This window comes from Ruditapes philippinarum, unplaced genomic scaffold (genome assembly GCF_026571515.1).
Source record: "Ruditapes philippinarum isolate M1 unplaced genomic scaffold, ASM2657151v2 ctg6274_1_1_1_1, whole genome shotgun sequence".
NCBI lineage: Eukaryota > Metazoa > Mollusca > Bivalvia > Venerida > Veneridae > Ruditapes > Ruditapes philippinarum.
Genome location: NW_026863885.1, coordinates 48,309 through 61,577, shown reverse-complemented (window position 1 = coordinate 61,577; position 13,269 = coordinate 48,309). Strand labels below are relative to the sequence as shown.

Here is a 13,269-nt window from a genome sequence, read left to right as displayed (position 1 = left end):
AAACAGTTGGTGATGTTGATCTGTTTTTGTTAAATGTCAAACAAAGAATAAAAGACCAGTTTGTTCAAAAATGGAATGATAGACTAAACAGCTCCACTAGAGCAATCTTTTTTAGAAACATAAGCAATTTTTGCTTTCAACCGTACTTAAATATTTTAAATTTTAAAAAGTTTCGTATATCTTTGTCACGATTACGTATGTCATCACACAGATTATATGTTGAAACAGGTAGATGGCACCAGCCAAGGGCTATTCCTTATGATGGTCGCAAATGTTCTGAATGTATTGTTTTAGAGGACGAGTTTCACTTTGTTTTACAATGTAATAGATATATTAACCTAAGAAAGCAGTTTATATCGCCATATTATTGGAGATACCAAAATATGATAAAATTCATTGCTCTTATGAACTCTGATAATGATACTATTATAAAACGTCTTGCATGTTATATTGAAAAAGCTTTTAATGTTAGGAACAACACTATTTTCATTCAACGTTATTAAGGTAATTAAGTAAACTTTGTCAACTGTACGACTTAAGCAATTGTAAAATGAAATTAGTAAATATATTTTTTTATTTTAATGTATACACGATATTGTTAAGCAACTATTTGTTTTACCATATGTCAATCTTGTCGCTTTCGTTTTTCGGACAAGGCTGACAAATATGGTCTTCTCAGATGTTATATTATCTTACTCATTCGGCGAATCATTGTTACCAGTAATACTAAAATCGTACATGTAATATGCTATATTTTCGGTAAACTGCTTCAATCACTTAGTTATCTATGTATTTTGGACAGTTTATATTCATATCTGTCACCAGTTTCATTGCTATATGTTTGTAATTATGTAAACTATTATATATGCAAAACTCAACACCTTTTGCTAAATAAGTTTTGTTTACTGTTACGTACACTGAAACGAAAATAATATGGCCTCTAAAAATGGAGTTTTCGGCCACGAAATGGAGTTTCGCTCACCGAATGGACATTTGCTTTACAAATTATGGTGTAACTGACATGTCACAAAGGGTATCTTTTCTATTAACTTTAATTTAATCTGGAACGACAAAAATATTTTTGTCCTAGGTTAAATATCCTATAAAACAGAATCTTTCTTTTTGAAAGACTATGTATAAAACACTGAACTATGTGGCATTATAATACGATTATTTTCAATTCTAACACTCACGTGATTTTGTCACTATATATAGACAAAGAAGAAAAAAACTGGTGTTAAACTGCCAATAAATGAAAAATAACATAAGTGATTTTCCTTATTTCATCGTGTTAGAATCGAAATAACATCGGTCTGAGAGGTGTATATATCCGTGCAAAAAGTTATAGACGAAAACGACATGATATCATTCGTAAATACATTAAATAATGATAACACGGAAGTGATTGTTTGAGGTCATCATTGTTGCTGTGGTAAAAAGCTTAAATTTCACTATTTGTTGTGAAATTTGAAAAATAAGGTCTAAAAATAAACAAAAATTCGTAAAACATGGGCAAACCAAAAAACAAAGCAAAGGATAAGGACGTGTAAGTATCGGGGTATTACTTTCGTTAAAAAAAATGAACACTGTTGAAAGAGTGAAAATATGTTTTGTCAGAAAATTATGAAGAAAGAATAGAAAAAAAGGAAGACGTAGAACTATTTGAATATTAATTTTTATTTGGCAGTAGCTACTACATGCTACATCACAGTGACCTTGTAAAATTTCTCATGCATATATTGGCGCATAATAGTTGGCACTGCCTTTGATTTTCTTTGACTAGTGACGCATTTTTAGACTGAATCATTTAAAAGGAAGTGGCTAGCCGTACGGGCCCGTACGGCTAGCTAGCCAAAAGTTCTAGCCGAACGTGAGTCAAGTACGACTAGCAAGGACACGCTGTATTGGCTAGCCGTACGGCATTTTCAAAATTATATGGAAGTCGAAAATGCATATGTTATTTTACGACTTTAAACGAGGATTTTAAGCAAGAAACAGCAATTGTCTTCGTACATGTATGTTTACTTTTTAGAGATTAATCGCCTTGTTGGCTATGTACAGTAAAAAAAGTACGAATATATGTTTCCTTGTAATCTCAACACGTTGAGAAAAAAATAGCGTTTGCTCGCAGTTAAATAACATCAATTGAAATAGTTTACAAAATTTTGATGATAATCCTTTTTTGTTTCATTAAGTTCAATTTTCGACACCTTTAAAATAAAACAAAAAAACCAACACGAAAATTATTGTTGTTGGGCTCTGATAATTGCGTCAATTACCGACGGTAAAGAAGTTTGTGCATCACTAAATCTTTTTATTTATTCCACTCCGACACGGATTTATATTACAATAAAATATAAATCCGTGACTCCGATCATTATTTATTCGATTCACAAAAATTCGACTTTCTGTTTCATACAAATAAAACAACAAATCATAATCATGAGGCACAAAATAACATATGCATGTTTGACTTCCATATAGGTAATTTTGAAAAGTGCCGTACGGCTAGACAATACAGTGAGTCCTGGCTAGTCGTACGTGACTCACGTACGGCTAGAACCTTTGGCTAGCCGTACGGGCCCGTACGGCTAGCCACTTCCCATTTAAAAACCTGATTGGGAGAAATATGTACAATTAAACTGTTTTATCTACCAGTAGTCTGTTAATTTTCTGTTTTGTTTAAGAATTACACAATTGTTTAGGCCAAGTGTGGTTTTAATTAACGGAAAAAAAATTCCGTTTGTTTTTAAAAAATGATTTTATTTTTATTTTTGTGTTAGCCTATTTGACTGTTGAATCAAAGTTAATATATAGTATTCTAGCATGTTTTCAATAGCTTTACTTTTGATATAAGGAGAAATGACTTGTCAAGCCAGGTTTTTTTTCCAGGATTTTGGGAAGATGGTCCATACCTATGGAATTGGGAATTTCAGCGATATTTTGTTAAAAATTGGGAAAAAATGTATGAATCACTCTCTAGGATGGCATCTTCAAACAATTAAGCACCATAATAGTGAAGAAGCCCTTATTTTCTAAGATTTTAGAATCTGTAATTCAATATTTTTATTTTGCAACTTTTTTATTGGGAATTTTGTCTGTGGATTGGGAAAATAATATAGTATAATATTTCAATTGGGAATATGACCAAATATCGGCTATAAGATAAGCCCAAAAAATCCCTGCAAGCACTTTATAGCATGATATATTCAGGCCTTAACAAATCCACTTGCCCGCTTGCATTTGTGAGTGAAAGTTTGAGTTAGGCAAGTAAAAATTTGATCAAACTCGCCCTCTCCAGATTCAAATGATGTTTCTCCTAATATTTATAATTTATAACTGTAGAAGCCTTTTAAAACGTAATACATGTCAAAGAAAACCGGAAATGGACCTCATGGCTAAGTATAAAACTTTACCGAATGATGAATTGATTAACGCCTCCCCTTATCATAACAACAGTAGCATACAACAATGTTTTATACATACGCATTCGGTAATATTTTACACTTTGCCATCAGGCCGATTAAGTAGCTGATTGCATTAAAACTTGAATAAAATAAGTATACAGACTATGTCGAAGATTATACATTAAAAGTATGAAAAGTATTACAAATGTATAAACAAAATGTAATTAAAAAAAGCCAAATTTACCGATATAGACCTGTAAATATTAAATTTGAGTCATGTGTTTACAGGAATTCTTTTACCAAATTCGCCAAACGCGCTTTGAAATTTGAGTTGATAAAAATTCCAGTTTTGAGCCCCTAATTCCAGCTGAAAACCCAATTTTGGCCATGTAATTAATATCACTTTGGCCATGTAGTCAATATGACAAATATCTGCGATACTGTGCCGATACACTGATATATCTATAATTACTCAGTACTCATAATTACTTGCCTATTATTCAGTTTCATTCCCATTTAAATTATTTCAGTAAAATATATTTTCTGTTCATAATATTATGAATTTTTGAGAAATAAAAATGATAGCATTTCATTTTATGAGGGATGATCCAAAAATAAAGTAGACTTAGAACTGCTGTTGCTGAAACATGTGGTTTAAATTTAGTAAACTATTATATAAAAGTAAATTGTAACATGGAAGATAAAAAGTTATATATTTATTTAAAAATGCAGGCAGGTCATGTGATTCCATAACTAAAGTAACACAAAGTCAGGGCACACAGATTTTACGCCACAAGTTGCATATGTTTCAGTTCAAGCAAAATACTCATTAGAAAAGTGCAAAATGAAGCCACATAATAGTTTGATATGCTGATCCTATAATGTCAAAGTTTGACATAATAATTTAAAACAACAAACAACATTCAAAAGCTTAAAAATGTCAGACTGGCAGGAAGTTCGTGAAATTATTTTCTTCTGCCATTATCTTGTAAAAATTCAAAATAAATGCTAAAGATTGATTCCACCAAAAGTGAATACTAGTATCCACTGACTGAACAGGAATCTTTCTATGAAATAGAAATATCAGTTTTCTGACGGCCAGCCTCAGGTCAGCCTTTAAAGGCATGTGGATTGTTTTAAAAAGCATACATGTGAACTCTCCCACTTTAAGCGGGAGATTCCCACTTTCTGCAGCCATATTTTCAAAGATTTCTCCTAAAATAAGGGGTATTTTCACAAATTAAAGAAATCTCCCTATTTTGATGTCAGAACTTTGTTCTTTATTTATTGCAAATTCTAAAATCCTCCTCTTTTTGAAGAAAAATCTCCCACTTGATCATTGAAAAAAAGTTCACGTGTATGAAAAAGACAAATTATGATGTGACAAAAGTGATCTCGTAATAACTAGTGAGAGTGTGAAAGAAATAACTGACAAAGTATGTTCTACTTTTAGAGATTCTGACGTAGATATTGCAGAATCTGAAGCCACTGAAGCTAAACCTGTGGGCAAGCAGTCAAAGAAAGACAAGAAGAAGAAGAAAAAGGATGATGATTGGTAAAATATTTGTAATGTGTTCAATAAATGAAATTACTATATACAAAGATGTTCATTTGAGTAAATCTTTATTGAGTGTGCAGGATATTAATATTACGTAGAACTAATCATATGTTTATACTGTTTAACATTAGACTTTAGGTGAATACCTCTATATTTAGATAAAGTTTCAGTGACTGCAAAGTATAATTAAGGCATGATTGTGTCATAGTATACAATTTAGAACTGATCAATGTCGGAGGACTAGCAGTCAGGTACATGTTCTGTTGATTAGGCAGTTGAGCTTTAGATGGAACCCATGATGACTAGAGGTGACAGGGAGACACCTTAAACCAGTCACTGATCATACATAAATACGAAGGGAGAGGTGGCCTAGTGGACCACTAGGCCACCTCTCCCTTCGTATTTATGTATGATCAGTGAAAACTGTTTATGATTATTGCAAATAGGTAAAGTGTGTGACAGCCAATATAGTTTACAGTTTATTCATGTTTTAAAAAAAAAATTTTTGCAATTTGAAAATTTTTCACATTATAGGGAAGACGACGTTGCAAACGAACTGCAGTCCTTATCACTGGAAGCCAATAAAGGAAGAAAGGAAGAAAATAGTGTCGAGGAAGAAAGAGCACCTGTGAAGAAAAAAGAAAAGGTATCTGAAAATTGACCAATAATTCAATGTCATTACATCTGTGTGCAGTTTGTAGTTTTCTATTAACAAAAAAAGTAGTATGTTAACACATATTGATATTACAAGCTGTTCATTAAATACATGTTTGATTAATAGTGTTAGAATCTTTGGAAAGGTATTTTATATCTGCTGATATTTTTTTTTGAAGCAACGCAACATTTGAAGGAATGGCTCCTAAAGTCTTGAAATTTATGTGGTAAGGGTAAAGGGCTGAAGGTTTTCACTAAGAATTTGACAGTTCAAAGAATGGCTGTTCTACTCATTTTGGGGGTCTACATTTGCATTACATTTCAAAAAGTTTTACTTGCAACTGCTTAACATCATGGTTAACATGGTTAACTAAGAATGCTTGAGATAAGGTCTTTAGTTTGTGACTCCTTTTATAATCTCGAATAAGTGTGTAAATTTAAAAGCAAATGAGCCGCCTCATGACAAAACCAACATAGTGCGTTTGCGACGAGCATGGATCCAGACCAGCCTTCGCATCCACGCAGTCTGATCAAAATCCATGCTGTTCGCCATCAGTTTCTCTACTTGTGATAGAATTGGTAGGTGAACAGCATGGATCCTGATCAGACTGCGCGGATGCTCAGACTGGTCTGTATTGTCAAACTATTGTACAATATACAATATGGTGTCAACACCATGTCTACGATAATCTCAACGCATGTATTTATCACATTTTCTCAATATTCTAAAACATCCGGATCAGAAAATTGGCTCCGGACACCGAATCGTGATCCGAACGTTCAGATATCTGGACTCCGAATGACACTCCTACTAGTCTAAATGCTACTGCTTCAATACATATGAGTTATTCTTGTCTGTATTAATATTTTGAATAATATTTTTATAAGCTGTTATAATGGTTGTTTCTTGTTGTGACAAAAAACAACTTTTTTTGTTTTTTTTTCAAAAAGGAGTAAAGGCTTTCTCATGCATGTCTCAGAGAAACAGTTCTATAATTATAATAGTATTTAGTTGAACTACAATTATATGTAGTTGAACTACAATTGAATGATTCAGAAAATATAGAACAGGTAGGAGTTGGTCTCAGATGAATGGTTTTGAAAGTTTGATGTTACTGTTTTAGGAACAGCAGAAGAAACAAGCATTAAAGAAAGATGGAAAGGTTGATGAACCGAAATCAGAGGAAAAAACAGAAGATCAAGCTGCAGCCGAAGGTATTGTCTTGCAAATTTTATGACATATTGCAGTATTTATGAAATTTCAAGTTTTAAAAAGAACATGTTAAAATGTCACTAGTGATAAAAAAAATTTGTAACTCTTGTCAGATCTGTTTCTCATTGGTTTCTATAGCTGCCTGCCAGGAGGCTTAGGATTTATATTCTTACACTAAGAAGATGTGATGTGGAAAATATTCCGATGGTAAAACTAAATAATAAAGATCTGTCTGATTTTGATGGTGTGTAATCAGTTTTACCAATAGCATATGTTTGAAAATGATTTATAGTTTAATCCCATTTTGAAACTTAAAGAGGTGTCTGTGGATGAGTGGTTTAGGTCGTTGACTTCTAATTACTTGCTCTTCACTGGAGGTTTGAATCCCAACAGGGACTTTGGATTCTTTAATGTGAGAAAGCAATCCAGTTAGCTTACGGAAGTAGGTGGTTCTTCTCAGGGGTCTGTTAGTGCCTGAAAAAATGCACAGTAGGGTACCTGAGGTCTTCCTTCACCAGTTAAGCTAGAAAGTCGCCATGACCAATACTGTATTGGTGTGATGTTAAACCTAATCAAAAGAGAAAAATCTTTTACATACATTGTATAGCAATGTGGAATGAGCAATTTTATACTGATTTTAACATTATTGCAATGAAGAATCATGGTCACTTACTGAGTTAAAAGAAAATAGAGTGTATATCTGTCCTATATAATTACATGTATATACTTTGTTTGTGTAGAGAAAGTAGCATCAGGAGATGAAGGAAAGGAAGAAGAAGATGATGGTAAGAAAAAGAAGAAAAAGAAAAAGGGAGAGAAAGAAGAAAAACCTAAAAAGTCTAAAGCTCCTGTAAGTCTCAAGTTTTTCTTGTTTTTGACTGTTTTTTGTATGTTTGATTTTCATTGAATATGATTTTCATTAAATTATGTTTAATATATTCGAGTGAGTTAAAGACACTCATTATTAAGTATTAAGAAAAGAGAAAGAATACAAATAAGTACTTATGATTGACAATTTCCATACTAATTTTATTTTATTGAAAAGCATTTTATCAACACTTTTAAGAAAGAAGACTAAGTAACAACAAAATATTATTAAAACTAAGTGTAAATTTAAACAGCTTAACTGTAAAGAATTATTTAATTGCAGGTGGCAGCTATTAAAGAATTATTAAAGAGACAAAAAGAGGAAGAAGAGAGATTAAGACAAGAGGAGGAAGAAAGAATAAGGAAGGAGGAAGAGGCAATAGCTGCTGCTATAGAAAAGGTAAATACTTTACCTCATTTTTATGCCCCCACAAAGTGGGGATCATATAGCGTTGCACTTGTCCATACATACGTCTGTCCATACGTCCCAAAATCTTGTGAACGCAACTCCTCTTAAACAGGATGGCAGATTTTACTTAAACTTCCAGGGATGAACAACCTTAATGTGTGGAAGAAATTTTGCTGCGACCAAATTATCAGAATTATGGCCCTTTGTTGATTTTTTTCTCTATATACCATATAGAAATTTATGAAACGCAACTCCTCTTAAACCGGATGGCAGATTTTGCTTAAACTTTCAGGGATGAACAATTTTAATGTGTAGATCGAAGTAAAGGAAGGAATTTTTGCTGCGCCCAAATTTAACAGAATTATGGCCATTTGTTGATTTTTTCACTATATACCATATAGAAATTTTGTGAATGCAACTCCTCTTAAACCGGATGGCAGATTGTAATAAAATGTTCCACATAAAAATCTTACATACAGACATGCAGACGAGCACATCTGCACAGTGGGGGCATCCGTGTCCTTTGGACACAGTTCTAGTTAAATTGTCAGTTTCAAAAAAGAGAAAGTTGAGCTATTATGATTGCTGTATCATTGTAGTCTTTGTTGTTTTTGTGGTCTTGAAAAAACTTTAATGAAGCCCATCATACAAACATTTTGGAAAGGTATCAACATGAAACTTTGAATAGTTGTTTATCATGACAAGGTGCATTTGTAAGACAAGGGGCATAATTCTGAAAGGTATATGTTCGGATTTTGCCCCTTTCTTATTTAAAGATTTTAAAGGTCTAAAACTAAGTAACAAATTAACATGAAACTTGGAATATTTTATTATCTTGACAATGCTCAGCCATAAGACAAAGGGCATTATCCTTAGCTATATTTTTAGGAGTTTCAATAAAGTTCTTACTTGGTTTGTTTTTGACAGAAAAGACTGGAAGAGGAGAAAAAGAAATTGAAGAAGCAGAAAGAGAAGGAGAGGAAAGAAAGGTTGAAAGCCGAGGGTAAATTACTGACTGCACAACAGAAACAGGAGAAACTTCGACAACAACAGATGTTAGAGAGTATGAAAGCTCAAGGTTTGTTATTGATGCTGTTCTTAGACAACATTTTGATAAATACAGTATATCATTCATTGCTTAGTACTTGTTGGTTCCATGAACGGATTCGAGAGTGTTTCAATAAGCTTACAGCTTCCAACATAATCAAACTAAAAAAATTGTATAAACTGAATACAGTATTGAAGTACATATATTTCCATATATATGACACCAGCTAGTCACAGTTGTTACTGATTGTTAAGCAGTTTGTTTGTCCTCTACTGCTGATTTATTATACGCTCAAAAGAAAAGAATTTCAAACATATAATGTTATTGCTCCGGTTATCAATTTGTTTGTACAAGCAAACATACAGTGGAGCTATGGTAAGTCAAGGTTGAAGGGACTTGTGTAAAATCCTCGAGACATTAGGTTTTCGACTTGTATTGGTCAATAGATTTAATGACAACATTTTCAGCCATCACTGTTGACTTATTTGTGGCAAATAAGATCTCGCTGCACCAGTACAGCAAGAAAGTTGTCAAAAGATCTTTTATGTGTCTGTTCTACTTATATGTTCCTCTATTTTGTTATTCTTGACAGTCATATTTTCCTTTAATACTACATTTGTATCTGTTAGATTATATGATGTACAGGGACTTTCAAGATTAATTTCTGTTTTAATACCAGGTTTAGAGATTAAAACAAAAGAGGAGGAAGTGGTAGAGGGGAAGAAAAAGAGACCTATATACGAGAAGAAAAAGAAGAAGCCACAACAAAAACAAGATGGTGAATAATTTTTATCTTTCAGTTTTATAAATGTACACAAATTTTTTTTAAATTTTCCACCCCCATGTCTTGTTTTGGTCCATATACTGTAAAATCATTATTATTCGTGGGGCACGAATTTTCGTGGTTTTCGTGGGTAGGTCAATCCACGAATTTAAGATCCGACGAACTTTTATCCCAACAAATACTTCTTGCCCAGTCTCTGTCCTATATATTACAAACATGCGTCGGCTCTTTTCCGGTCGATATTTCATGAAATGGATGTAAATATAGACAGATAATCAGGTTAGTAACATATTAAATCCGTTTACAATATTTAAGAAACTTGAAAGAAAAATCGATTTTATGTCCTCAATTTACTGTCACAAATGTCGCATATACATACTTGATCGTTGTAGTTTACTAGGACTTGATTGTGTTAACAAGAATATTTGACATCGAGTAAATATGAGAACCCAGGCAGTGCAATAATTAGCGCTAATCAAAATTGTCCGTTTGCTCTTATTTATTTAAAAAAAGTCTTTGACATTAATGTCGTAAGTACACAAAACTATAAAAAATACGATCGCTAAAACAGATTTATTGTACATTCTTTTGTCGTTTTTAAATGATCCAGTCTATATGAATTTTAATCTGTATTTGTGCGAATGCTATTCCGTAAACATCAAAGACGCCACCGCTTTTTACAAGATCCACATACTGTACCGAGATTAATTTATATGCATGTAAATTTACACAGTCGCTGTGACGTTGCGTGTAGTTACTGTCAAATATGTTAAGACCAATTCAGTGTGTAAACTTTTAAACTCGCTGGTTAAAACCTGCCAGGTGTCGTATAAATTATGCGATGTTTACATCGGCGAATAACATGGGCAGTGGAGGTGCATATCATGTCACATAAATGTGTTAATTGCAGTCAATTATCGGCAGTAACTGTGCTATATTAGAGTTATGCCCAGAGGCAAGGATTAAATTTATTGACAAGCGCTGTGTGACAAGTAAAGATATGTACATGTTGTAAGTAAAAATGTTTGGCGATTAAGTTTAAGATTACTTTGCATTAGGTTACTGAATTTTTTTTAACAAGAAAACGAAAATCCACGAATTTAAGAACCCACGAAAATGCCTTTTTTGATAAAACCACGAAATTTCAAGCCCACGAATATAAGTGAATTCGCAGTAGTCCAATTAACTTGTGCTTCAAATCATGCTAGAATTGCTACTGGCAGGAGCAGTGGTGTGGGTTTGAACCCTGACAGGGGCAAGTTGTTGTTTCCTTGAGTGTGACTTTTAGCTTCTAGGTTCCTACACAATCAAACTAAAATGAATTCACTAAACTATAAAAAAAATGCGATCGCTAAAACAGACTTATTGTACATTCTTTTGTCGTTTTAAATGATCAAGTTTATATGAATTTTAATCTGTATTTGTGCGAATGCTATGCCGTCAACATCAAAGACGCCACCGATTTTTACAAGATATAAAAAAAAATACAAGATCCACACATACTCGTGTTATTTACCGAGATTAATTTTTATGCATGTAAATTAACACAGTCGCTGTGACGTTGCGTGTAGTTAAGTACTGTCAAATATGTTAAGACCAATTAAGGGTGTAAACTTACTCGCTGGTTAAAACCTGTCGGGTGTAGTATAAATTTTGCGATGTTTACATCGGCGAATTACAAGGGCAGTGTGTATATCATGTCACATAAATGTGTTAATTGCAGTCAATTATCGGCAATAACTGTGCTATATTAGTTATGCCCAGAGGCAAGGATTAAATTTATTGACAAGCGCTGTGTGACAAGTAAAGATATGTACATGTTGTAAGTAAAAATGTTCGGCGATTAAGTTTAAGATTACTTTGCATTAGCTAGGTAACTGAATTTTTTTTAACAAGAAAACGAAAATCCACGAATTTAAGAACCCACGAAAATGCCCTTTTTGATAAAACCACGAAATTTCATGCCCACGAATTTAAGTGAATTCGCAGTACCATATTTCACTCGTGGCTACCGCCACTCATGAAATATTTATTTTCATTCCACTCGATGAAAATAAATCATGTATTTATAGACAAAACTTGAATATCCTCTATTTATTTTGATAAAAGCATCCAAGATGCCTCATGATAGTCTTGTTAGTCCCCTACCAGTTTACTGGAGGGGACTTTAGGTTTACCCTTGGTCCTTCCATCTGTCTGTCCATTCGTCCACAAAACTGGATCCCGCAATAACGCAAAAAGTACCGAAAATATTTTTATGAAACTTGATATATAGATAGATGGCAATATGGAGATTATGCACATCTTTTTCTTTTCTTCCTATGTTGAAAATTCTGGTTGCTATGGCAACAAATAGACTGAAAATATGGCAAATTTTACACATAAACTGGATCCAGTGATAACGCAAAAAGTACTGAAAATATTTTTATGAAACTTGAAATATGGGTAGATGGCAGTCTGGAGATTATGCACGCCTTTTTTGTGTCGCCTCTACAGAGTAGTGGCGACATATAGGGATCACTTCTCTTGTCTGTCTGTCTGCCTGTCTGTCCGTCCGTCACAAAACTTGTCCGGACTACTCCTCATAAACTACTTGTGCAATTTCATCTAAACTTTACAGGAATGATCAGTACCAAGTCTAGTTGTGCATATTGTCAGCATTTTCCGGTTCAATGATTTTTGTCAGAGTTATGGCCCTTTCATAATTTTTAATTTTAAAGTTTGTCCGGACTACTTCTCTTATACCACTAATGCAATTTCAGTGAAACTTTACAGGATTGATCTGTAGCTCAAGTCCTTGCGCATATTGCACGGTTTTTCCGGTTGAATGATTTTTGTCCGAGTTATTGCCCTTTGATAAAAAGGTGTTTTTTTAGCTCGACTATACGAAGTACATTGTATATGGAGAGCTGTCCTACTCGCCCCAGATTTTAGATTAAAGTTTTGGTGCAGTAAAATATTTTTCACTATAACTTTGTCATTTCTTAAGGTATCAACTTCAAACTTCAAATATATGTTCCTTATCATCAACCACATCTTATGTGATAAGGTTCATAACTCTAGCACCAATTTTTCAGATTTATCTCCCCTTGAACTTAGAATTTTCCTTGAAAAATACTATTTTTTACTGTTACTTCTTTATTTCTTAAGGGATCAACCTCATACTTCAAATATATGTACCTTATCATCATCCCCATCTTATGTGACAAGGTTCATAACTCTAGCACCAATATTTTCAGATTTATCTCCCCTTGAACTTAGAATTTTCCTCAAAAAATACTATTTCTTACTGTTTCTTCTTTATTTCTTAAGGGATCAACCTCATACTT

General features: G+C 33.1%; 1 protein-coding gene across 1 annotated transcript; it reads left to right on the top strand.

Annotated features, from left to right (window-relative positions):
* The first annotated feature begins 1,404 nt into the window (after positions 1 to 1,404).
* Positions 1,405 to 9,988, top strand: LOC132723654 (eukaryotic translation initiation factor 5B-like). Its single transcript, XM_060708415.1, has 8 exons — positions 1,405 to 1,546; positions 4,861 to 4,962; positions 5,500 to 5,611; positions 6,744 to 6,844; positions 7,526 to 7,682; positions 7,983 to 8,099; positions 9,036 to 9,186; positions 9,836 to 9,988. The coding sequence occupies exons 1-8, from the start codon at positions 1,509 to 1,511 to the stop codon at positions 9,940 to 9,942; spliced, it is 885 nt and encodes a 294-aa protein (XP_060564398.1). The 5' UTR covers positions 1,405 to 1,508; the 3' UTR covers positions 9,943 to 9,988.
* The last annotated feature ends 3,281 nt before the right edge of the window (positions 9,989 to 13,269 follow it).

Coding starts and splice junctions, on each gene's coding strand:
- LOC132723654 (XM_060708415.1), top strand. CDS start 1,509: ATGGGCAAACCAAAAAACAAAGCAAAGGATAAGGACGT. Junction 1,547..4,860: donor AAAGCAAAGGATAAGGACGT/GTAAGTATCGGG, acceptor TTCTACTTTTAG/AGATTCTGACGTAGATATTG. Junction 8,100..9,035: donor TAGCTGCTGCTATAGAAAAG/GTAAATACTTTA, acceptor TGTTTTTGACAG/AAAAGACTGGAAGAGGAGAA.